This window comes from Rhamphochromis sp. 'chilingali', assembly GCF_963969265.1.
Source record: "Rhamphochromis sp. 'chilingali' genome assembly, chromosome: 11".
NCBI lineage: Eukaryota > Metazoa > Chordata > Actinopteri > Cichliformes > Cichlidae > Rhamphochromis > Rhamphochromis sp. 'chilingali'.
Genome location: NC_137938.1, coordinates 6,090,912 through 6,118,203, shown reverse-complemented (window position 1 = coordinate 6,118,203; position 27,292 = coordinate 6,090,912). Strand labels below are relative to the sequence as shown.

General features: G+C 41.2%; 2 protein-coding genes across 6 annotated transcripts in view; one reads left to right on the top strand and one right to left on the bottom strand.

Annotated features, from left to right (window-relative positions):
* Positions 1-4,765, top strand: part of snrka (SNF related kinase a) — a 56,082-nt gene extending 51,317 nt beyond the window's left edge. For both annotated transcript variants that reach the window (XM_080895935.1, XM_080895934.1), the window contains exons 6-8: positions 1,923-2,121; positions 2,441-2,538; positions 2,899-4,765. In XM_080895935.1, the coding sequence (XP_080752061.1) occupies positions 1,923-2,121; positions 2,441-2,538; positions 2,899-4,045 (1,444 nt within the window). In that variant the 3' untranslated portion in view covers positions 4,046-4,765. The remainder of the gene's footprint in view (positions 1-1,922; positions 2,122-2,440; positions 2,539-2,898) is intronic.
* Positions 4,766-9,630: 4,865 nt separating this feature from the next.
* The window catches only part of ano10a (anoctamin 10a), a 37,312-nt gene continuing 19,650 nt past the window's right edge, over positions 9,631-27,292 (bottom strand). For all 4 annotated transcript variants that reach the window (XM_080895939.1, XM_080895936.1, XM_080895937.1 and 1 more), the window contains 2 exons: positions 23,917-24,033; positions 9,631-10,879 (listed from right to left, as the gene is read on the bottom strand). In XM_080895939.1, the coding sequence (XP_080752065.1) occupies positions 10,838-10,879; positions 23,917-24,033 (159 nt within the window). In that variant the 3' untranslated portion in view covers positions 9,631-10,837. The remainder of the gene's footprint in view (positions 10,880-23,916; positions 24,034-27,292) is intronic.

The following is a 27,292-nucleotide window of genomic DNA, read 5'->3' as shown; positions in this document are numbered from 1 at the left end:
GTGTTGAGTGAAGGAGAGAGGCGAGGCAGAGGAACACAGCGTAGAGACAAAAGTGGACGAAAGACAGGCAGACTTGCAGTTCCAAGTATAATTATAACGTAACATAGACTATATCAATATAAACGATATTGTCACATCTCTTATCTCGTATAAAAGTATATCCATATATTTAAAAACTCGATATATCGCCCAGTCCTAGAGTCTCAAGTGGCCATTAAAAGAATTACAGTTGTTAGAAGTTTGATCGTGTTTTTCTTGAGTAAATGCTACACTTGTGTACACCCTGAAACATAGTTCAGATCAAGAAGGAAGCATACACATTGTATCTTTCGCTTATCAAAGTGGTTTTCTGCCAGAGACATAGAAATGAACCAGGTCCTGTACGCTTGTTTGTGAAGAAGAATTGAGCTGCATTTTGAGCTATGGGTGACATGCAGATGATGTAAAAACACAGATTTGAAATTACTTTATTAATAGAGACACTTCATGGGATAAACTGTATAACAGATTGCATACTGAATACTGACTGTTCTTTGATTTGAAACACTCTATAAAATATATTTGGTGTTACTCTGATAACACGAGCTTTAGTTACAACTGTATTATTGCCAAAATCTGTCTTAGTTTACTAAGAATATTCCAATTTCCACTGGCTGACATTCACAGGTCCCTGCATCACTGACTAATCTGCTTTACAAGCTTCTTTTTTCTTCTTCCACATACAGACTGTGTTTCATCAGTGCATTATTCATTATACCACTGAATAGAGAGGCTGTGGTTTAGCTAACAATGAAAAAAGATACAGTGTGGCCTTTGTGGCAGCTCTATTAGAGGATGGTAAAATAAATAAAGCACAGTAATGACCTGTAATTGGATTTGTCAACCTGATTTGAAAAGAAAAGCCATGATTTCCATAAAACATTTTGCAAAATCAGTTATCACTCATCCATTTATCTACAGACACAAGCTAATTTCCGCCTCGCTTTCTATTTAAAATCCTTTATTTATCAATCCTTAACTTTTCGGGGGGGCCCTGATTATTTTGAATGATTCTTTTGATATAGTCAGTCTACTTGTTCTAGACTCCAGGAAGGTAATTCCACTTTGTGTTTGTGTGCACGCTCGTCCATAACAGAGAAAGTGGAGCCACATCCATATGTTTACCACATCAATTTATAGTAACTTAAAAGGAACAGATGCTGCCATATAACAGAGTGTAGCTTTAATAAATATAGCTGCTATAGAGTCAGACCAAAATAAAGTTCATCAGTCAGTTAATCAATAAAGAATTTAATGCTCTCTTCAGCCAAACTGTACTTCAGGTCAAGGTCACATTTTTTGTTTTACGGTCAATAACCAATGAATTGTGATGGATCATGAACCAGATGATCTAGTCTGGCGGCTGCAAATAGTGATGAACATTTTGATCAAAACATTGGACACTGTTTATAGTTAAAGTTATAAAGATGCTCATAGCTCCAAACCCTAAGCCCTCACTGTTAATTGCCTACGTACAGTTGGATACTGCTGCAAGTGATTGCACTGGATGAACAAAAAAGCACCCTGCATCATATGTCTCCAGTTAAAATCTCTTCCCACTTATATACTGTAATGATATTATTTACGCAGTATACCCCGCCTCTCACCCCATGACAGCTGGGATTGGCTCCAGCACCCCCCGCGACCCTTAAAAGGATAAGCTGTAGCGAATGGATGGATATTATTTACGCAGTATATCATTTTGAAGTCATGAGTGTAATCCCTGTGTTGTCCCTGTCTTCTCTAGTTGTCTATATTTGAGTGATCTATTCTGTATAAATAACTATCCAAGTCACTTGAGGAGAGTATAAATTGACTATAAAGTCTTTTGAAGATCAAAGAAAACGTATCAACTGATGCAATCCTTTTTCTTATCTCTACAGGCAGTCCTGGCCCACCAGAGTGGATATGCACCAGGATATTGAGGATAGTTTAGCAGCTTCGTCCATCTCTCACGCAGGAGGCCCTCAGTCCCCTGCTCGCAGTGCTGAGAACCTGCTCAATGGACATCGCTCTAAAGCCATGATGGAGCTGGGCAGACGGGAAGAGAGCACGGTGACTGACTCTCCGGGGTCGGCACAGGTACACTCATCATCATCCCTTGTCTGTATCAAATGAAGCTTTTTTTTAATACATGAAATGCAGTGCTAGTAGGACCATCTGAGAGTAAATAGGATTGTTATTGCCTCTGTAGTAAGTTGTTCTATTTGTGTGTGTGTGGTTCTTTTCTGGGTCCTCAAACTTTACACATGGGTAAAGCCTAAAGGCAGGGACAGCAGCAGTGAGAGTCATTTTCAGAACAGAGCACACTTCGCAGCTACTTTCAGTTGTAAACAGTGCAGCTGATCATACTTGCACCCTGTTTTAATGCCCATGCTCTTGTATTTTCTTCTTGCCTCAGGGAGCGTGTGCTGCTGCTTCAGGTCCTGCTCCTGGCACCATCAGGACTCCCACTCCCTCCACCTCAGCAGCAGCTAAGCAGCGAACCTGCCTGTTCAGGTCTGATCTCTGGACTCAGTTTTCAACAGTGTGACATTATTTTGTGTCCTCAGTATCCCTAAAACTGAAAGCAGAACAATAAGTTGTACTCTATTTCAATGTGTGCATTTCGTAGCTTCTTAAATGTTCAGGCTAAATTTCTTTGTATTATGTCACAAATTGAAATTTTGAACTTTTATTCAGAAACTAGACAAAATGAGACATCTGAAAATGGCGGCTGTAATAGTCCCGTCCCCCCTGTAGTCTAACAGAGCAAATGATCCATCGAGCAACTGATGATAAAACAGAGGATCGAGTTTTCTGTCATTGCTTTGTGGTTGTATTCTAATGTCAACTCATTCATGTCTGATTGTTTGGCAGAGTGGAGGAGGATGAAGAGGAGGAGGAAGAGCAGGACCCGTCTCCCCTACCAACTCAGGTGATCCTGCGGCGGAAGCCCCCCTCCATTACCAACCGCCTTACGTCCAGGAAGAGTGCCCCAGTGCTCAACCAGATCTTTGAAGAGGAGGGAGAGTCCGACGATGACTTCGACATGGATGAGGGTCTGCCGCCCAAACTCAGCCGTCTCAAAATGAACATGGCCGGGAACGCCGGCACTCTGAGCTCGTCGTCGTCCCCGGGATCCACGCAGAAGCGCTATCATCGGCGCAAGAGTCAGGGAAGGGGATCGTCATGCTCGAGCTCTGAGACGAGCGATGATGACTCCGAGAGCCACCGGAGGCGCCTGGATAAAGACTCAGGCTTCAGCTACAGCTGGAACAGGAGGGACAGCAGTGAAGGGCCACCTGGCAGCGAGGGGGGGAACGGTGGAGGCAGCAGCTCAGGGCAGGGGAAGCCCCCCACTGAGGGAGGAGGGTCCTCTGGCCCAGACAGGGGGAGTCCTGGAGCGGGAGGTAACGGAGGAGGACAGAGTGGCAGTGGAGGAGGGGGGAGTGGGGGAGGAGGAGGGGGTAATAAAGGACAAGACAGCCCTTCCAGTTGTTGTAACAACAGTAGCACTACTAACCCGTCCCTTGGCTCTCAGCCCCGGGCCTCGCGCACTGCAAGCCGCAGCGCTGAGCTGGTGGAGAGTCTCAAGCTGATGAGCTTGTGCCTCAGCTCACAGCTGCAGCACCACCACGCTGGGAGAGGTGGTCGAGGGGGTGGGGGGAAATTCATCATAGACCCCCATAGCCTCTCAGGAGGGAGTGTGAAAATCCAGGAGAAGTCCACCTGGAGGATGTGCATCGGGTCCACTGGGAGCCTGGACACCATCACCCTCCCCACCACCACTATCACCGGCCTGCCTCGCACCCATACCCCACAACACCATCACAACCGCAAAACGGTGCCGCACAGCGGCCCGGGTGGCAGGAACACTCATGGCAACCTGAGCACCCTGAAGAACAGCGTGATTCAACTACCTCTGTGCGAGAAGACCATCTCTGTCAACATCCAGCGAGGTGGAGGCTCCAGGGATGGCCTGCTCTGTACCTCAGCTCCAGCCAGCTGCTGCCAGGTCATCTGAAGCTCGCTGACACCCTGTGGACCATGACCCACCGACACCAAGTTTTCTCAGTCACTCTTCCCCTCCTGCTTCAGGTAGTTTCTTTGAACACTACTCTGCTTTTGAACCTTCCTGTCTAGTTTGCTGTAGCAGGTAGCTGAGCTCCCACAACCACCTGCCTCTCAGCTCACCACCTCTCCTGTCACTTTTTGTTCCGTGCCCTGCTCCCTACCAATTGTTGGTGGTTATAAATGTCTATTAGTGTTTTTATGTTTTTCATTATATTCTTGTTTTATGTGTCCTGACTGCACTTTGACATTCTAAATGATTTGTATTAGAGCATTTAAAATAAGGAGGCTCGCATTTAAAGTGGACCTGTTCTGCTCATTTCCAGCTTTGTGGTTTTTATTCGTGGATTCTATTAGAGTGGCTTTGCATGAGTCACTGTTTAAAATAATAATTGCTTTTCATTTTTAATTAGACTGACTTCATACTAGTTAGTTCACCCTCTGTCTGAAACAGTGTAAAATAAGCTTCCGTACTGTTTCACGTAACAGCGCCTTTATGAGAAAAGAAGGAAAAGCAGAATAGGTCCACTTGAAGAGCAGAGCATTAGGGCCACTGTGAAAAGCATTTTGAGAAGTATTTATTGGAGTGTAAATTAAAAAAAAAAAAAAGGAAAAATACCACGAGGTAAAATTGTAATTTTACAAACCTGTACATATAAAAGTTGTAACTGTATGACAAAGTTGGGAAGAAAAAGTGATTGTACTCTGAGATAAAGTTTACATTTTCTAGGAGAAGGTCATTATTATAATTATATTCCTGAAAACATATTACAAAATCTTTCACTTTGTCAACCAAAGAATGAAAGATGGTTGATATAGACAAAGTTGAATTTCTTAACATTTTTGGTTCACTATTTCTAACAAAAATCCACAATAATATCAGAAATAGGTGATAATAAATATCAGCTGGAGCTGTTAAGAAGTAATACTAACAGATGGGTAAATGGAACAATGAAATAACCTATTTACAGTCAGCATGCAGCAAATGTACAGGTGCTAAAACAAACTTGTATACATTTGATTCATCCACTGTGACAAGAAGGTAAATCATTCTTTACAAAGGTCTTAAATAACTGATGTGCAGTTTAGTTTAGTCTGGAAGTCAGAAATTTTGAGTGGCGTTGCAGCTTTCAGGAAGATGTTCTTGGAAAACGTACTGCTTTTACACAACTCAAGGCTACAGTGACAGTTTGGTTTACATTACCACTTTCATGGGACCAGCTCACTCAGAATGGTTGATCAGTCTCATATAAGTACTTCAAGTAAAACAACATTTAAAAAGGTTTACTGAATGTAGTAGAAATTTTCAGCTGTTTTTCATTTGAATGGGGGGGAAAGCGCCTCATTTTTCATGGGGTCTAAAATGAGCACAGCGTACACCTGTGGGTGTGGGAGGGGCTACTGGAAATAATCATCAATGATGGCAGATTTCCAGATTTAATTGATTTTCAGTAACAACTCCAATTTGTGCTAACTGTGCTGCTAACAGCTGATTCTTATAAGTAATTTAATTCAAGTGTTGACCGATTGGGTTCACATTCACAAGACTGAGACACCGAAAAAGAAAAAAACTAAACAAGACTTCTCCATGTCAGCAACAGATTTGATAATCTCAGCAGACGCCCTGATGTGAATTTAAGAGGACATCAGAGCAACATGAAGTGGTTACAGCAGGCTCAAAGTGTTTAACACAGTTGTCAATACTAATTATTTTAAAGAGCTGAAATATATTTTTTGGCCTTTTTAAAGAGTAACTTCTTTCTCCTTTGACCTTGTAAAATACTTAATTTCTTCTTGAAATGGCAATTTTTGACTTCATGGGGGGTTTTTCACTTGTAATATTTTGATCCTTTTCCTTGTAAAATTAAAACTTTAGTCTCATAACTTTTTCCGATTCCCATCAAATCAAAGCTTCTTTCTCAAAGTATCAGTGGTCCAAACACTCCAGGTGTAAAAATCGAAATAACAAGCACTTGTAGTTGCAGCTGTAGCGGGCAGCTGGCAGAGGAGAGGGACGGGGACGCCTGCTTATTGATACAACTCAAACTCACACTTCTCCCTCCTTTACCTCGAACCTTCGCTCCCCTCTGAACGTTAGCTGCCAGTGACATCGCTGATGATAAATAGAAAAACATAAAGTGGATTCCATTCGTTTGAGTCCGTTCAGCGTATCTGACCACCTCTGTCCACTCTGGGCTCTGTATTGCACTCAGACAATCTGTTTTCTGTTCTTTTTTAAGAACCATGTATCCTCTGCTGAATTGAGCTCGGTGCAAACTGTTGGTCATAACCCTTTAAATCTGTACCAGTGTCTCTTTACAGAGGCGGCACGCTTTCAGCTTTTAAATAACACACACACAGAAGCTGGTGGGAAGAAGTGTGTGTGTGTGTGTGTGTGTGTGTGAGGGCAGCATTGCATTGATACTGTAGCAAGATGAACAAACAGGTTTGGAAGAGTTCCTGCTGACCACACATTCAAAAATGAGGTGTTCTTATTTTTTTATTCACATGATTTTGTGTTGTTTATTGACGGAACATATTGTGTTTGCCTACCATTAACCCAGCTGCTGCTGCAAGAGACATGCAGCTGCTTAACCCTGAAGAATGATCAGAATTTCTGCAGCAACTCCTCCTAAAACATGCTCCGACGTTCATCTCAGTAACACACACTTCTCGTGCCTTTCTTTTAAACAGAATCTCTCAGCGCAGGCTTGAAAAAAGTAGCTCCTCTGACTATGTTGAACCTCGTTTAGCAAGAACAACCTCCATGTTTCCTAACGCTGTTTCTGATGGTGCCTTCACACCAAAAGCAAAGAAAAATTTAATGCTGGACAAACGTTTCTGCAAAACATCTTCTAGAACTGGCTGTGTTTTCATCACATACCGTGAGGCTTCATATTTCTGTGATGTCAGCATTAAACAGCAGTCTTCTCGCTAAAACACCTCAGGCTAAAATCAGATTTTTTTTGTTATTATTTTGCCATATCAACCTCATTGTGGACTGCTGCACTGATATTCTCTTCTAAATGTGTAGAAGAGAAAAATACCAACATTTATTTCATACTTTAGTAGTGGAATAAAAGTACTTGGTTACATCAGAGCCCTTGTAGATTTAAGTCTTGGCACCTCTTTAATAATCCATTTAATTTGAAGTCCCCATCTGAATTTGCTTTTCCCCAGATATAAAAACGAGTCACCAGGCAAGACAAATAAACACTGCTTTAAAACTTTGGGGACTTCGCCCTGTTACCCTGCAGTTATCTTTGTACTGTGCATGCAGCATGTAGCATGCATGCAGCATGCATCTGTGTCCAATAGGAAAAACATATGTAGCTCTAGGCAGATGACCGGCCCTCCTTAGTTTGGTTCAACTGGATGTTTCTTCCTGTTAAAAAGGAAATTTTCCTTCCCACCATCGTTTGTTTGCTCATAGGGAATTAACAGATTGCTGGAGTTTTCTCTCTAATATTGTCGGGTTTTAACAGTATAAAGCAACTTGAGGTGACTGTTAAGATTTATTCATCATGCCCTCTGTAGTGGACAAAAGTTAAACTGAAAGATACTTTTCCCCCCTCAGATATAGATGAAACACAACTTTGTAAATTGTTGATTGGCTCTATGGGCTTAGGAGCAGAATTCATAACACTCACATTTCTGTTTCTATATTCTCTGAATGCCGTCACGTTCCTGGATGTCATATCTGGTTACGTTGTAGCTGAATGAGAAATTATCCAAAAAAAGAGAGACTGATGAGAAGAGAGAGGGGAAAAAACAAACACCTTCATTGCATTATTGTCGTACGTTTCTTCTTCAGGGCATCCAGCAGCCAAAACCATGTTGCTCCCTCCACTGTGCTTCAGTTGGGATGATTTGTTGAATGTTGAATTGTTGAAGATGTTTTACACTTTTTTTGTTTTTCGTAAACAGCATCTATCTGTTAAAAGATTTCTTAATTGCTGACATTGGACACTTTAAACAAAGGTTTTAGTCATGTTAGATGTGTTTCTGTGTTCGGTTTTGTAGACAGTTTGTCTTAAATGTCAGTCAGCAAGCTGCGATTGAAGAAAGGGGGGAAAACCCCATCGTCAGTTTGTGCCTTTTAATAGGAGCTGCATCTCTACAAACCATACACCGGCTCCATACAGAAACACCTGAAATTACGAGTTTGTGTGTGTTACTTCAGTCACACCGCGTTTGTCTGCAATTGTGACTGAGATGAAAGTCGGAGCACGTTTTGAGGAGTGGGTGCAGAAGTCGTGCTGTTTCTTACGGGTTAATCACTGTTGTCCTGCAGCCGTGGTCCTGCCCGCGCCAACGGCCCCCTCCCCCCCCAAAGTTAAGTGTACATGAGGGTGCAGCGTATGTATATACAGTGAAAAAGAAAGTTTATTTTTTAAAACTTGTAAATTTTTTTGATGGGTGGGCGGGTGTGAAGCTTTGAGAAGCGCGTGCCCTGGGTAAACCGGCAGGAAGCGCGCACGAGACAGAGCCTCGCACCTTCCGGCTTTCGGAGCTGGCTGTAAAGACAAACAAACGAAAGTAAGAGAGAGGAAAGGGAAAATGGGGGAACTCTTTAAGGGCATTGGCAATAAGCTATACCGTGTGTTGCAGCTATCTGTACAGAAACACTTCATTAGTTTCTTTTTTTTTAGATTCCAAACTCGTGCAGCCTCACACAGCAGCTGCTTCAGACTCGGAAAAAAACGAAAAACAAGGAATGTTCTAAATATGTTTTCTCTCTTTGGTTGTCGTCTGAGATTCGTTTTTAAAAAACCAAATGTAAATAGAGTTGTAAATACGGTGCTCTTTCTCTTTATCTAGAACAGCCGAGTGAACCTTTTGGTGCATAGCTGTACAGTAATCTAGCCTTATGATAATTACTGTAGTAAAACCGTATGGGTGTCTCAGCTAAAAATAAAGCTGCGTGAGGAAAAACGATCCGATTCTGTTCATACCGTCGAGTCTGTTTGACTGTTGTCTTACTCAGCTGTATCCAGGTGAATGACGTGCATGTGTTTCAATGTTTGACATTCAATGACACTGAGGAGAGAATCAGGCAGAAATGTAACCGGACCAAAAAGCAACAGAAGAAGAAGAAAATGGTTGAGTTGGAACTGACAAATTTTCAGTGTATTATTCTGTAGTTGATACCTGTTGTCAGATGTTACATATAGCTATGGTAATATCAAAAAATAAAATGTGGGAAACTGTCTGTTACACTCAAGTCTCTGGGTCTTTCTTTTTAAATCATCTGTCCTGACCAGTTTGGCGTGTGGGGAAAAATGTGGACAAGAATGTTAATATTAGAAATGATTCACTGATTTGAAAATCAATATAACCAATAATTTCTTACAGATTCCAGATTAACTGTCTCTCAGCTTTTTAATCCGTGTGGGTCAGCATATGTGTCAGTGAAGGTGTTGAAAAGCAGCGAGCGGTGATTAACGGTCTGCGTGACACCGAGGAGGTTTACTCTCTACGTTTGGCAACCTCAGCCCTCCCCCTCACTGCTCAAGTAACCAAGAAGTTTCCAGAGCAGATGGTGCGGTACAACTTTATTCAGAGTTTATCATTTTAAGAGCTCTCCATTTCCTGTCCTCACAAACGACATCAACCAGGAATAAAGAGCAGTTGGACTGAGACGGGACACTTCCAATAAGTACAAACACAGAGCAGATACAGCTGGTTTCTTTGGTTGTGAGTTTATTCGAGCATTGGACTATTCAAATCTGGTGTTACATGTTTTTTGCCATGTAAATAGAGCATATAAAAGCAAATATTTGGGACTGCAATGCATTCCAAGGCACCTGGGAGTTTCATAAGAGTGCATTGAAAACATATCCTGCTCTAAGACTGCTCAATAACATCTCTTGGGTATGGAAGCAAAGGAAGGCCAAGACATGGATCATATTGTGAGATTTAACATTTACTGAAGAACCGGTCATGTTGATAAATGCGCATTCTAAACTTTACTTTTAAAGACTTCTGTGTGAGTTGATGTGTGAAGGTAATTTAGAGTTTTGCCATGTTACAGACCAAACTAATTACATCAGGATCAAATCCACATCATTGAGTGTGTCGATGGCTGCATTGAACCTTTACATCTTTTTGGCCTTTTTTGCCTCCATACTTGCTGTGCTGAGGATAAAAAGCAGATTAGATTGTTGAGGCGAGATACAATCAGGTCAGGTGATTATTAGTTATTACATCCTGAAGGCTTAGAACTCCTTATTTATTCTAACTGCAGTTTACAAAGTTTAACACTTGAACACTGAACCAAACCCGAAGTGACTTCAGCGGCAGAAGAACAGAACATAACAGAAATTACTTAATGAAAAGATTTGGATATAAAATCATTATTTTCTATAGTATATCATGTGTACAGCATCCCTCTGTGATTTGAACATCTGTCGCATTTATCTCATCTCCTGTACATGCACCACTGCAACACAAAACATGGTACATCCAATTTAAAGAGCAACGTATAACATTTGGTACACAGCAATGAACCTGAATCAACTGTCATGTATGCTTCACAAAACTGTACAACTAGTCAATGGTGCAGTGAAGATATTGCAGATTAACAGTACAAGCCAGTGTGAGGGAATGGGGGAAACAACAGCCACGCAACTCCAAAAGTAACACTTTTGTTCTTGTGAATACATACACATGTAGAGCGAGGTTCAGAACGGTAATGTAAACCACAGTGTGTCATCATCAGTATCTGCAGGCACACCTATCCTCCTCACTGGACAGTCTTACTGAGCTGCGAGGCTTCCAGCATTTTCTGAAACACAAAAGACAAACAGCAACATTCATTCAGTTTACTGCAGAAAACCTCTGTGTGCACGTGTAGTTAGTAATATAAAAGGGCAGCTCATGTTAGGTATGCATATTAGCGGAATGAAAGCAGAGCTAGTCCTTCACACTAAATTCTGGTAGGAAGGAGCTTTGGACATTAGCAGGCTGCTGCTGCAGTGAAACTACTTGCTCCTTCGCTCACCTTTAAAGTAAAGTTACCACGGATTGTTTATTGAAGTTTTATTAAATATGAATAAAACTGTGTTACTAAGACCTTAAACTCATAGAAAAAGTGTCTATAGAGGTGGAGTCAGAAAGCTGTTTTCCTGTAGCCTCCTATGGGACTGGAAGTCTTTTTGCAACCACAGGTATCGCCATCTGGTGGCCTTCAGTTAAAATGCAGGTTTAAGGCACTAATGCATTGGCGTCATTTTTTCTTTCTGCAGGTCACTGAAGTGTTACTGTTGAGGTGAAGAACAAATATTTCAACCTCTACATCACATTAATATGATGTTGATTGGAGCTGCGTTTGTAGTTGCTTGTAGTGCCCAAAGCAGTCGAGCCCTTTAAGTAGCTCAGAAATAATCAGACTAAAGCCTGGGTTGCTCTGGTTTGTAACAGCTTGAAAACAAAGATGATGGTAGTTGAGCTGTTTGAACTGATAAAGGAAGGTAGCCATGACAAATGCTTCGTTTTCCATTTCTCAGTCTTGCACACAATGTTCCCCTGCGGGGTTCATGTAAACTCCACTTTACTGGATGGTGATACCTGCTTTATAAGTCTCCCACGGTGTTTCTGTTTCCTAAAATGACATTATGTTGTGAGCAGTGAGAGGACCTGGATTTTTTTTATTCACATTTTATTACATGTTTGGCTGCGGGGTCTGGTCATTCTCCTGCAGATGGAGCCTGTCAGAGAGCGAGGACTGGCTCTCGGGATCAGACAGAAGCAAAACAACAAATCTCTACTGCTCTGCTAACTACATGTTTCTCTAAGAGGACTGAAGGACAGTGTAGCTCATCTTCATCGATGCAAGCTTTAGTTACACTGTAAGCAAAAACCTGATCCTCTGTCACAGATCTGATTTTGTCACAGCTGTCCAAACCCCACAGGTCTGCCTGCTGGAACTTTTTCCACAAAGTCACACAGGAGCTCAGAGAGGAGGACATATACAGACTAAATGGAGGTGTAGTCTAATAGTGCGGACAGTTTTTGGCTCAAGCTGGCCTTAGCAGTTCCAGCTCACACTTTAAGAAATTACTGCGCAGGACTTTGAAGATGCCCCTCTTCCCTTAATGCTGATCTTGGCAGACTCATGTTTTAATCAAATAATTCCTCCGAGCTTCTGGCAAGAGGTTAATGAATGTATTCTAATGCAAACAAAATCTAAAGCCTGGTTTTACATCATACAAGTTAAATGTAATTCTTGCAGACTGGACAAGGTAAAGCAAATACGTTTTCAACTGTTTAATTATTATAATTCAGTTTTGTTTTTCCCTCAACATAAGGGATACTTGCATCATTCAGGACAGAAACAGGCCACTGTTGTTAGTCAGATAAAGGTGCATTGCTTTCTCTGGGTAGTGGACGAGTTGCTGCGTCGAGGGCACTGTCATCGGCAGATTGACAGGCAGACTGGTTCAGCATGTCTACAGATATCTTAGCCCAAAGGTGAATCTGTTGATCTACATTCCTACCCTTCACCTACAGCAATGAGCTGGAGCTAATGCCTGGAAAAGTGAAACAGAAGTACTTCTACAGATAGAAGTGGCTGAGAAAGGGTGTCTGAGCTCTTTGGTGTCTCAGCAATGGGGCAAGAAGCTGAGTCATTCAATAAGAGCTCAGAATAGAGCTGCTACTCCTTCACATTAAAAAGGAGCCAATTACGGTGGTTCAGACATTTGACCAGCATGCCTCCTAGATGCCTTACATGTGATCTGAGAAGACCGTGGGGCAGACCCAGGATGTGCTAAAGGTCTGGGTGGGTGGATGGACTGTGAAATGTTCACACTGACAAGCAGGATGAATGATCAAAGCTAGAAAATGTACATATATGTATGAACACGTGGTCTCGAGTCAGCAAAGTAGTTCTTACAAAGTTCTACACAAACTGACAGACAAAGACGGTGATGCCGTGTCTACACTGAGGGCTAAAAACACTATTAGCACAGGTCCAGCTGATCACATTAAAGCAACGCTTTAGAGGCTGACAGCTACACTGACACAACTGTGTTTTGCCTTTTCAGACAATCTGCTTTTATGAAAAACACTTGGATATTCTGTTAAAAACAAAAAAAAATGAAACTAAGTTGATTCATTTATTTTGAAAAACAAAGATTTTTGAAAAATGGTTTTTCACACATTTTATATTCCTAAAACCACAGATTAACAATTCAAATGATAGTTTGTATCAAGATCCTGTCTTGATACAAACACAGCTCATTACGATGAAAATCTTAGATAAAGCATCATCTCTTGCTCACAGTGCTGTCTACAGACCTTCGCCTCTGAACCCAGAGCCACTGCTAGCTCTGCTAATAGTCTGAACACGTCATTATTCATCAGCGAGGACAGAAAGCAGGACTTTAAAAACCCACAGCACAAACTCACACACAAACACACACAGAGTTGTGTCTCCATGTGTTTGGAGGGCGTTACATTAGATATTTCACAGCGACTTATTTAAACCTTTACCATAATTAGTGCCCAGCCTTACTCTAACCTTACACTGACCCTAAACTCGGACTAGTTACATTACTGTGGAGTTTAACTGAAGCTACAACATGAGTAAAATAAACGCTAAAACAAGCTAGTCCACCTTCCACACCAGAGTCAACCCTCGCAACACACGTGACCACCAAAGACATTTTTGTTTGGGACCAAAGAACTCTGGGGACACCTCTAGATCAAACATCATACAGATGTAACACAGTGTGAGGTACTTGAGAGTACCTACCCTGAGGGAGGAGCAAAAAAAACCAACAACCCGCAAATACTCCCAAAACATGCACATATGCATTTGTGAATGAAGGTTGAAGTCTTTACACACACACTTATTAGCGTCGTGAGGGACGCTGTGTTCTCCTCTGTGAAAATGAATTGTGTGTGCATGTGACAAATGCTGCACTGCTAAGCTGCAATGTCTTGTCAAGGTCTGAGGTGTTGTTACAAAGTGTGTAGTATGAAGAGTGCACAGCTCTCTGTTGTGGACCGATTCTGCTGAGTGTTCATCCCTGACTGCTGACTCTAAATAAGGTCCTGAGCTCCTTTAAGTCAAAGCCCAGTCGCCCCGACCCCCGCAAAACTTCAATCAAACTAGGAGGCTCAAATCTGGGAACCCATCACTTTGTAATTAAGTAATTAAGTTTTTCAGGCAATGAGCAATTGTTCCTGGCTTCAGTGTCCCTAGCAGATACTCAGATCAAGACATCCTGTTCTATCAATCGCTCACCATTTAGGTCAGCGGTCCTCAACCCCCGGGCCACGGACCGGTACCGGTCCATGAGTCGTTTGGTACCGGGCCGCGAGAGTTGAGACTCGGGTGTGAAATGTATGGTTTTCAGGGTTTTTATCTTTTTTTTCGTTAACTCAGTTTTCCTGGGTCTTTTCACGTGTGTTATGAATAAATCTTCTTTTTTCGGTACCGGTACTAGTTTTATTTTGTTGTATTTATCCGCGACTCCTTAAAGGCCGGTCCGTGAAAATATTGTCGGGCACGAACCGGTCTGTGGCGCAAAAAAGGTTGGGGACCGCTGATTTAGGTAACCAGTTACTTTATAACAAATCTAATGAAAAGTCAAACTGCTGTCACACAGAAAAACCTGACAACCTATAAGAACTGAACCACCTTTCAATGATGTTTAATTAGTGCAGACACCCACAGACTGTCAGATTTCAGTAAAGTTAGATAACTGTAGGCCGTAATGCTACATGGACAGAGCAAATCAATCGAGCGTGGTTCGTGTAGACTGTGCGATGGCTTTGATACATGGCTGTTAGCCTTCAGCTAATTTCTTTGGCAGTCATGATAACAGCAGAGGACACCTTATACAAACAAGGCTTCTGCTGCTTTGACCACCATCGTACTGTTGCACTTGCATCAACCGGGATAATCAACACTTTAAACGGGCAGCTTGAACACTTGGATAAACCAACAAGTTCATGCCGTCACTAATGTGCAGTGCCGTGTTTAGAACAGAGCTACAGAAAAACACTCTACACTAGGGCTGAACGATATATCGCATTTGCGATAATATCGCGACATGATCAAGTGCAATTTTCTAACCGCAAAGGCTGCGATTATACTCTGGACATGTCCAAATTCATGGGCTGCATCCTCCTGAGGCCGCATTTGTAGACCGATTACATCACAGCGACGTGCCGAAGGCTGTCCAAATTACTACCATATCCCAGAATTCATAGCGCGGCCCAGCCAAACTCCAGTTTCCAGCAATGGCGGCCGCTACTAAGTTTTAAAATTACTCATACTAATCTTTCTGGGTCACAAAATAAACTTTTAACATATTTTCAGGCGAGAAAGTAGTTGTGTAAACATCAAATATCTGCTCGGTTTATCAAGATATCCCATATTTGCAAAAGTGCTTCGACGTTTTCAGAGGCGTCTGCTACCCACCAGCTCGACAGCTAGCCGGGAGCTCGAGGGTTACTGATGCGGCCGAGAACGGCACAACTCCCGGCACATCATTTTCAGATCACCGCGGAGTTTCGCTGCTCGGGTTAAACGTAATATATAAGTCACTTAGACAACCTAAAAATGTTATTGTTGGGCTTTTTTCAGTGTTTTGTTTGTTCGTGAGTAAATCGGTTTGGCTGAGATTAAAGTTATTAGATTAGATAAAATAAAACTTTATTAATCCCCCGGGTGGGTTCCTCCTTGGTTTTCACACAGCTGACTAAACGTCAAACAGAAAACTTATTAAACAGAAGTATGAGACAGTCGAGAATTTACACCAGTGTCTGGTTATATTTTAGATAGCAAGAAGCAGACGGCCGAGTTTATTAAACTCCACCGAGACAGCGGTGACGCTAATCAGAACTAGACCGTCCAATTTCACGCCTTTAAACTTTAAAGGCGTGTTTGTGTGTGTGTTTATACAATTGCTATTATGTTTGCACTTTATGTGTAATGTTACTGACTGCAGAGATCAGTAAGATGTGTGTATTTTTTATTTATTAGTTTTATTTATTTAATATTATTTTTTAATTGAATGACTGTCTAGTAGTTCACAGATGTCGAAAAACTGAGTGTGGTAAAGCCACTGATTTTTTTTTATGTATATTTCTGCAATCTGCACATTGTACTGACTTTCATTTTAATGTTTACACCAGGGTTCCTTGTCAGCACTTTATGCTCAGATGTTTGTAAGCTAAAAATAAACTATTGTGTATGTTCAAATATACTGTTGTGATTGAAGAAGTTAAATAAAAATGTCAGTCATCAATTCATGCATCACCTCATGTCATCATAACAGAGGTCTGTCTTCCAGGAAAGAACAGTTTAAAATTAATGTAATATAGTATTGGCCATACTATATGATGTATTGCTTGTCTTTGTTTAATAATACAGAAGACAAAGACCTTAAAAAATAATCGCATATCGCATCGCAATCGCAATATTGGGGCAAAAAATCGCAATTAGATTATTTTCCATAATCGTTCAGCCCTACTCTACACGCAGCCCTGGAAAGTCAGACATGTATCCACTGGGATGGCATCGGTGTGACATGTATCTACCAGTTCTCTTCCTAATGACAGCAGGGTTAAACTATGGCAGGATCTTGTGCCGGCCTCTCAGTCTGCTGTGACTGATGTGTTCAGATGGTGGTGCAGAGCAAGGTGACATGTAGCTGAAGAAGTGCAGCCAAGAAAGCTGCTAATCCGTCTGATCAAGTATCTCCTGTGGGAATCTGAGATCCTTGCACGAGTTCTCCAAACGAGTCCATGCTGCATACACACTATGATACCCTCTATGTCTGAATGCATTTCACCCCACCACATTATTACTCTATAGAGTAGCATGAGGGAGAGAGCTTCATGTTCCGTTTTAGTCTAATCAAACACTTCTTTCCGATTTTCAAATTTAATGAACTTAAACCATAAATCCTAGAACTCTCTTATTGATCTGGTTCTTGAGTGAATTAGTCCAGCTGTCATGCTGGAAAAAACGTTTCACTAAGTGAGTTTAAAAAGCTCCGTGGCTCTCAGCCAGCTGTACCACACTAAAGGCAAACTGGCTCACAAACATTGAGCGTGCCAAAACCACTGGTGTATCACATCGACACATGAGGGGTCCTTCGGCAGTAGCACATGACACACTGAGTTATAGCAACAGTGTCACTTCCTACTCGTCATATATTGATGTCTTGTGGTGAAATAGCAACAACCTGAGTGTAAAAAAGCCAAACAAAGCAAAACCAGGTAAAAAAAAAACAACAAAAATAGGATGTACACATTCTCCTGACTTCTAAACAGAGACTCTGTGGATCTGTAAAACTCTCAGCATAAATATTCTTATGATTTTGCACCATAGAGTATATACAACTGTTGAAATTACACATCTGCCTGATTTTCTAAATGATTCCTTAATAAATGTGAAAAGCTTCAGAATGTTGTTGAACTTCTTCATAATTATTACAGAAAAAGAAGGATGTTTGTTCCATACGGTTATTACAGAATGATTTTACTCTTATGGTTCACTTGAGATGAAACTTCGGTTTACGCAGTTCATAATCTAAATTGGAGTTCTGCTACAGGAACATCAGAGGATAGATGTTACATGTGCATCAGATTTGTGTGCGACACAGTCTTGTAAAGAACCACTTCAGCTTTAGAGCTTCAGGTCAGAACTTCTGGTTCAGACTGAGAACAGGAATCAATGTCTGCTTGTTTTGTAATATGTAATTTCTCAGGTAGCTTCTTCTACCCAAGATGTCTTCATCATTGGCCTCCAACCTCCGACACAGCATGTCTGCCTACTTGAGTTACTACATTAATGTAGCAGCTTGCCTTAAGTCGCAGAAAACCATCTTCATTTAGCTCTCATTCTGTCTGAATGGCTGTCTTTCTGAGGACAGTCAGACTGATAGAAAGAAGGCTGACAAGGTAGGAGAAGCCTAGGATATACATTTCATATTTGAGGAGTCATTCATTCGCTCAGATGCTACGACGAGAATCTTCTTTCATGCTGACAGGTGAATCACCAGCATCTGTTTTCCACCTTGATTATGAGCATTAAGTGGTTCTCTTACTAAACTGTTAACTGTAGTATCACAGCATCACACATCTCCGCTTGTTAGATCACAAACTCACACCAAAAACATCTGTATTAGAACACACGGTGACTAGCCAACTTTATAAGTAATTAAATATCAACCAAGTGCTCGGCAGTGAAAACACAAAAGAGTCTCCGCAATCGCACACAGCCTGTGAGCTACTCACCCTCCGTGGAGCTGTCTCTGCAGAAGCAAGAGACCACAAATTAAAGCCAACATAACTGGTTAATAGGAGAGTGTGTACATGAAACAGACCAATTAAAGATGAATATTCAGTCAGGAAGCAAACATTAGCATGATGTGGTTATATATTCAATATATCTGTGGTAACAACTGATGAAATCTAATCTATTTACATAGTGAGTATGAATAATGAGCGGTTCTTTTTAAAGTTCTTCTGGTAAGACTGGCAAATGGTATGTAATGAGTCAGACCATAAAACAGCAATATATAGAGGAGCAGCAACATACTGAAGGGCAGCAAAGACCATATGAAAGAAATGATGATCATCAGAGAAGCACTCAGCTCTGTCAGTCCACATCAAACAAATAGCTGCGGCACACAGAAAGCCACTGCTTTACTGTGGAGCCGTATCAATACTATTAGCATAGGGCACACCATTTATCTTCAGTAAAGTGGTCTGAGACAGACATTGAGAGCTCGCCTTAATGCTAAGTGGGAAGCTCTGGAGCTGTACGTTGTTATGGAGATATACACAAGCTCCCTGCTCTTGTATACATCTGACACTTCACAATAGCTACTAAATACAAGCACATCATAATGCATGTTGAGTAAATAACTATATGAGAAATGTCATGCAAGTGGGGTTTCTATGCTTATCCACAGAGCTGTGTTCCTGAGATGACCATATTAGGAATATACAATCAAACTGGTAGAAATAAATAGCGATTAGAGAACTCTGAGATTTTTGCTCAAAGACATTACATACACATACACTGACCGTTAGAGCAGGGCGATATGGCCAAAAATATTTATCGCGATATATATTTGAAAATTTGCGATAACGATATAACCGACGATATAATTGATGCGAGACAAAATACAACTCCACAACATTACTAGCGCAAAAAGACAACCTTCCATTTATTTTCACTTAAACAAGAAGCTGGTTTTTATGTACATTAAAGCTTTATAAAAATGTAACAGTGCAAATGCAAATTCCTTGCTGAAAGTTTAACCAAAAGGCATTTCCAGCAGAAATGGGCTGACATATCCTGAGCATAACCATGTATAATATCCACTGAAGTTAAAAAGAGGTGCTTTGCAACATTAAACTGCAGTGTGCAGTACGCATTTTTCGGACCATAAGGTGCACGGGATTATAAGGCACATTAAGCGAAACAAAGCAGTCAGATAAATCAAACTTTATTAAACTCATTCTTCTTGCTTCCTCCACTTCTGTACCATTGATTCATTAATGTTGAATTCTCTGGCAGCTGCTCTATTCCCATGTTGTTGCAGTATATTAATGACTAACCTCGTATTGTGGATGGATTATCTCAGTTGTTCTCCTGACTGAAGTTTGGTCCGTTTACAGCATCCTGCCATGCGATTGCATTTGTCTCTAACCATGAAGAACCTTCACGTTAACTTTTATAAGTGGAAAAGTGTTAGTGTTCGTCCTCCAGCTTCACTGTTTATGTTATGCTAACATAGCTGTGTCGCTAGCGATCACGTAGCACATCATTATATACCAGCTAGCCCAACTTCAGTAACCCTACAAACGTCACTGCTGTTTAGTTTCCTGTCTTCATTTATGTTGGAAGTGATAGCAGATCTGTACGTTTGATTTTTTTCAGAAATCTCTCAGTCAGAACATGCAATATCATGCTTAGGTAACTAGCGAAACTAGCGAGCTAACTTCTGCTAGCTTCCTGCTAACTTCTAACTCCATTAAATGTAATAACTTTTGCTTTCATGGATGCCTGGAAGTTAAAGTTGAGAGGCACTTTATAGTTACACCTGGTAAAGCAGCAATGCTGATCGTTTTATTAAAGATGAAAGAATTTAGACAGTTTTTAACTCTAAGTGATGCTGCAGTGTTGTTTGACCTGAAGCATACGGAGTTTAGGACCCAGATTACTCCCAGATTTAAGAGCATCTTAGTCCGACAAATACGACAATAACAACGGCCGCTTGCATGTTCTGCAAAAAAATGTGCTTTGTTGTGTATCTGACGGACAAACACCAAACCAGTTCCACATCACGGAAGTTGCACCATTTTTACAAACCAATTCTGGTTCATCTGTTTCACTCAACAATCGGCCATGTGCGTATGAAAACAAAGGCACTGCGCATGCGCGTTTTACTCCCATTCTATCGCGATATTTCATTTTCCTATCGTTGCCTAACATTATACCGGTATTACCGTGAACGGTATAATATGGCCCAGCCCTACTGACCGTGTTATTCAAAGCCATTTCTACCACACTTAATTAGGTATACCTTGCTAGTACCAGCTTGGACGCCGTTCAGAACAGTCTTAATTTTTAGTGGTAGCTTGAAGCATTCACCACATAATTTGGTCTATATTGACATGACACTATTATGCAGTTGCTGCCGATTTGTCAGCTGAACATTCAACCACAATTTAAAGGTATTCTACTGAATTGTGATCTGGTGACTGTGGCGGCCATCTGCGTGCAGTCAACTGTTTGAGATGATGTGAGCGATGTGATACGACAAGTTATCCTGGTACAAGAAAGATTAGTACACTGTGGTCATAAAGGGATGAGCATGGTCAGCAACAATACTCAGGTAGGTTGTGGCATTTAAGCAATGCTCTATTGGTAGTAAGGGGCCCAAAGTGTGCCAACAAAATATCACTTACCAAAAATGCATTATCACCCAGAGAAATGTTGCTCACCGGATATTCTCTTTTTTGGACCATTCTCTACAAACCCTACAGATGGTTATGTGGGAAATCCCAGTAGATCAGCAGTTTCTGAAATACTCAGACCACCCAGTCTTGTACCAATAACCATGCTGTATTTAAAGTCACATTCAGTACTTGGTATGAACTTCAGCAGGTCATCTTGACCATGCCTGCATGCCTAAATGTACTGAGTTGTTCCTGTTGGATGTTTGCGCGTTGGTGGTTAGCAAGACTGGAGTGACCATTAGCCTCCTCCGGTACGACTCCTTGGATGACTTCCACGCTGTATACCAGGAGTGAGCAAGTCATTGACTTACTGATTCACTTCACCACAATCCTCATTCGGACTGGACTGAAGGAGTGGATCTACCAGAAAGCGGAATAGCAGACATACAGGACAGCTACAAGTACCTAAGTATCCCACAGGTCAACAGGAACCATGATAAAGATGCCCGAAGGTCGAAGATTGAAGCCACTGATGTCAAGACATGAAAACTCCTCACAAGCACCAAATCCAGAGAGGCAGGAATCTAGCACCAGCCAACACATAGTAGCAGGATGTAAGACGCAAGCTGGGAAGTGTGGACCAAGCAATGTACAGCAACATCTGTGAAATGCATTAGAAGTCCTCAATTCTCGATGAGAGACATGACCAAAGGTGGTTGAGAAGAACAAGGTTAATGTCCAGTGGGACAGACAAGCAGTTGCTGGCCAACAAATCAGACATAATGGTGGTTGACAAGGTACATAAGACTGCAGTTGTGTTTAGATGTGGCAAACTCAGTGGACAGTAACATGAGGAAGAAGAAACACGAGGAAATAGGCCGTGGAATAGTAATGGGGCTAAAGGAACAAATGAACCAAATGTGGAAGGTAAAGTCCAAAGTGGGTTGAGTGGCAATAAGAGATTACATAAGAGGTCTCTGTCCAGAATGCAGAGTGCAGTCCTGGGAATAGCTAAGATACTGTGCAGAACCCTCAAACTTCCAGGCCTTATTAGGGATACTCTGATATTTGGATTGGATATAAATCTGACACTGATCCAAAAGGCTGGATCGAATATCAGTGACAATGAGTCGATGCACAGTGCAAAGAAAGAAATCCTGCTCTGTGTTATTCTGGGTTTACTTATTCACACAACAGCAGCAGCTAGCAGTAGATCAAATGTAGAATGAAGGAAGCTAAGCACAGAATTTGAGCAGTCTGACCATCTTCAAGTGATGTAAAAAATGTTTGCAAACCTCCAGACAGAAGCTGTTGGTATAGTAGTATATGCATTATGTGTGAAATATCTTCAAAGTGAGCCTGCAGGACTGGAAAGATCTGATAAAGATGTTTGTTTACTTTCACTCTCCTTATACCCACGGCAAAGGTAGTTTATCAGATCAGAACTCGGAAAAAGGTTGGATCGGTCCATTAGGGATGGACTGAGCCAACTGACAACAACAACAACTTTACTTTATGTATTGGTAAAATCAAGTTCAGATCACATCTTGTTCTCAGATGGGAAATTGTTCTTTGTGTTTCTTGCTGACACCATTTACTACAAACAGAGTCCTCTGGTGATGAGGACTCCTCCCACTAAGCAAAGTGAAAAGAAAATGCCGTGTGGCTCGTGGTACCCCTCAGCTTCATAGTTGATACACCTACGGTATCAAATTGAAAATCCTATATCATTTCGTTCTCAAATTATCATGTTCATAAACTTTGGTGTTCATGTTGCCTGCCAGCCTGGCAGGGTTATGACCAGAGATGAGCAGTAACGCATTACCGTAATCCGATTACTTTTTTCAAGTAACGAGTAGAGTAAGGGATTACATTTCAAAAAAGGTAATTCGATTACTGTTACTTTCCCGTGAGCATGCTGCGTTACTGCGTTACTAAAACCGTGATTTTTTTGTGTCTCATGACAATGACGTAAGCGAGTGCGACGTTCGTGGCAACAGCTGTGTGCAGATCAAAAACGGTTAATATATCGAGTGCGGCAGAGAGTTTGAGCGTGCAGCGTTTAAAGTGTGGAAGTACTGACCTTACTTTGAGTTTGATTCTGTAAAAAGTGACAAAAACATTAGTGTCCGCTGTTCACTGTGTGGGAAGAAAACTTCTTTTTACAGCGAAAAAACCCCTAAACGTCCGCGCAAGCACCGAGTATGCTGCCACGGGAATGTGAAATTCACAGAGAAACTGCCGGATCCTTCCACTGACATGATGGCTGCGACACACCTGCACCAGGGCAAACCTCCGCCTGCCCCACTCCTGCTAAACAGGTGAAAATAGAGCAACAGGACTGCTGAGCCTTTGATTTTATTTATTTTCTGCTGTGTTTTACGTGCAAGAGTGAGTGTAAACACAAAAAACTATTTTATTTTATTTTTTTATGCTGGAATGTGCAGAATGTTTGTTTAAATGTTAAACAAATTTCTTCCAGTCAGGGAATGTTGCATATAATTTCATTTTTGCTTGATGCATAAAGTTAAAAGATTAAAACTAATAAAGCAAGTTTTAAAAAGAGACTTTTCCATTTGATTACATTTTATATGATGGATTATTCAGAAAAAGTAGAATTGGGCTGAAAGATCTATTGCTTTATTACCTATTCAGGTTGTAAATCATGTTTTTAAAAAGTAACTAAGTAACTAATTACTCTCAAAAATAAGTAATTGGTAAAGTTAAAGGATTACTTTTGGGGGGAAGCTTTTTTCAAGTAACTTGACCAACGCTGGTTATGACATTGCCCCATCAGCCTTTTATTGTTGTCAACCAATGTCAGAGGACAGGTAGCAACTTGCTGAGTGGTAACAAAGTAAAGAAAGTAAGAGCAGAGTCAGACTTTACCTTCTTCTTGAGGGCCTCCAATGATTCAAACTCCAGACGGGCCAGTTTGTCCTGGATGTGTTTGGGAACATCTTGGATGAGGAAGGTCAGAATGAACTTGAAGCCCAGCAGTACATGCTGAAATCACAGACAGACAATCACATCATAGGGATTAAGAAGTTCAGGGTCAGCGTTTTATTTACATCCTTTTAGTTCTGAACAGAGGAAGGAGAGCATGCTTTGAAAGATACATCAACATAACCTGATTACAGTTTTTAAAGATTGGTGTCCTTCACGGGACACACTTTTTTAAAATGACAGAGGACAGAAGAGGAGAAGGGGAGTGACTGAGTGGACCGTCAGAGTGAGACAGACAGCCCCGGTACGTGTCCTTGAAGCTGAATGAGAATGAAAAAAAACCCAGCACAGGCAGCTTTGACTCTGCCTTCTAACAATGACTCTGAAAGGAAACAGTAACCGTCGACACGTTCCCGTTTGGAACCGATCTGACAGCTAGAATGCCAAAATTCTGCAAGGAAGATGATTCAAGGAAAGCTAACAAGACAAAAATGTTATTTTGAGTACAAAAAATCGCGTCTGTGTCTATATGACATGATTTAGAGTAACTTTTGATGAATATATCCATGGGCCATAATATCAAACTTTCGTGCTACCCAAACATTTTGAGCAGAAAAAAAATTAAAAACATATTTCATGTGCATTGCATATTAGGATACATACAGACCCAACACCCAGAACACTTTGTGCTTGTAAAAGTCTTAACTGGGTCCACAGATCTCAGTTTCTCTCTGTCAGACCTCGAGTAATCAAATACAGCAAACTGCACACTTCTGAATCAGCAGAATATGCGTTTTCCCATAAAGATGATGAAACACACACACACACACACGCCAGTCCATCTGGAGCACGGCCAGCCGCCATCAGCTTCTTTGATTCAGCACCCTTTTCCTCATCACAGTAATGGACTTATGCTACAGTAGATGGAACAAAAAAAAGAGCAGATAACAAGGTGCACTGCTCCACAGGAATGGCTTTCAGGGTTATCAAACCAAGTGATTTGAGTAAGACAATGGAATTACATATATTCCCACGCTAACACTAGCTTTCACTGAGGATGGTAAAATAATTTATCTTGCCTAGTTGGACATAATATGACCCCAGATTATGCTCTGATTGATGCCACTTGGAACACTGTGAGCTTGAAGTTGCATAAACTAAGACATTTTGCCATTCCAGTCAGCACAGCAGCTCCAATAATTAACAACCAGAACATGCTCAGAAATCCCTGACCTCAGTGGTTTGTTACATTGATTGAAAGTGCAGAATAAACAGTCTAGCTCTTAGCGAATTGCTAATGCTATTGAAGGCTAATTTATATTTGTGTGTGTTCAACAGCACAAGGTTAGACTAAAGACAGAGGACACTCGGTGAAGGTTGGAAGAAGGTAACTTGTGAAACATTTGAGCCTGACAATAAATTCTGCTTTGTCTGACACAATGGATGTGACTGAACTTCAAATGCTCAGTATGAAAACTATTTGTATCATCATTGCTACGCTGATTAAATTACACCAGCAAAGGCTGATGTTCTCCTTCATCAAGTAAATAAATGTAGGGCAAACAGAAATGTTACTACAGCTGAGAAATGTTCTAAAATTATAAAAAAAAAAAATCTATAAAGACAAACTCTGGATATTACAGGTTTGCCATTTCCTATTTGAAGAACAAGTATTTGATATACAGCTTAATATTGTGTAGCCCTACGTAAAGAGGAACACCTGGACACTCCTCCAAACAAAGAAACTAATTAGACCTGTTATTATCTCGCATCAAATATGAGCAGATTGATATGAGCTGTCTGGGTTTACTATAAAGTTTGCTTTGTTTGAGGCGCTCAGGCAAAAATACACAGAGAACATGGAGTGCAAACTTACAGGTCACTTTGTTAGTTACACCTTGGTTGTTAAATCATGGGTACCTTTGCCAACTTGAAGCAGTCTAGCCATTCTCCTCTGACTCTGACAAGAACAAATCATTTTCAGCTGGAGAACTGCTGCTGATTGGATATTTTCTCTTTTTCTGACCATACTCTGTAAACCACAGAGATGGTTGTGAGAGCTGCCGCTCAGATCAACAGTTTCTGAAACATTCAGAGTAGCCCATCTGACGCCCACAACCATGCTTAGTTTGACCACTTTGACCAGTGGAAAGTCTACATGTCTGCATACCTTTCTGTCGTATGATTAGCTGATTAGATATTTGTGTTAACAAGAATTTGAAGAGGTGTATCTAACAAAGGTGTTGGTGAATGTCACTGACTCTGGTATTTTCTTTGACATGCTATTCAGTGACACAACTTGAACTTACTAAGAGAATAAAAGAAATGGATTCCAAGAATACCACGCCAAGTCAAAAAAATCTTGTGGTGCTAAGATTTTTCTATAGCCTCCTGGTGTATTCTTTGTATTAAATGAAAAGATAACAAGTGGATTTTACTGTTGGTTTGCTATCCTACTTATTCTGGAAGGGTGTACAGTTTTAATTAAAGCAGACCTAATAGCCATTTCTTGACTAATAACTCACAGCAGGCCTGGGCGAGAGGCTGTCCTGTAAAGCAGCGGTCCCCAACCTTTTTTGCGCCACGGACCGGTTTATGCCCAACAATATTTTCACGGACCGGCCTTTAAGGTGTCGCGGATAAATACAACAAAATAAAACTAGTACCGGTACCAAAAAAAGAAGATTTATTCATAACACACGTGAAAAGACCCAGGAAAACCGAGTTAACGATAAAAACGATAACAAAATAACGCTGAAAACCGATAAAAACCCTGAAAACCAGACATTTCACACCTGAGCCTCAACTCTCGCGGCCCGGTACCAAACGACTCACGGACCGGTACCGGTCCGAGGCCCGGGGGTTGAGGACCGCTGCTGTAAAGGACAGAAACCCCACCCACCTGCTTTTCGAATTTGCTGCAGGAAGGAAGCTCACTAGAAGGGTGGGTGGCCTTAAAGGAAGAGGAGCAAAAATAGCCGAGTGGCCACCTAACAAAAGAAAAGCAAGAATTGTTTTGAACTATGAATCATGCAAAGCCACTTCCCTCTTTGACTACTTTGGAATTCATTCTTTTGTTGCGTTTATGTAATGAGGAAAAAACAAATAGGAATTGTGAATTCTTGGCCATACTGCCCAGATTTATTGCTAATGTTACCTTAGCCACCGCGCTAATGCTCAAATCATTTAGTACATTTTGCTGTTAGCATGGAACTGACTACATTTCATTCCACCGTCAATCTTACTGATGAGACACAAACAGAAAAACTGCCTTTTCATACGTGATCTGAGCAGAACGCATCTTTCTAACAGCTAGCTG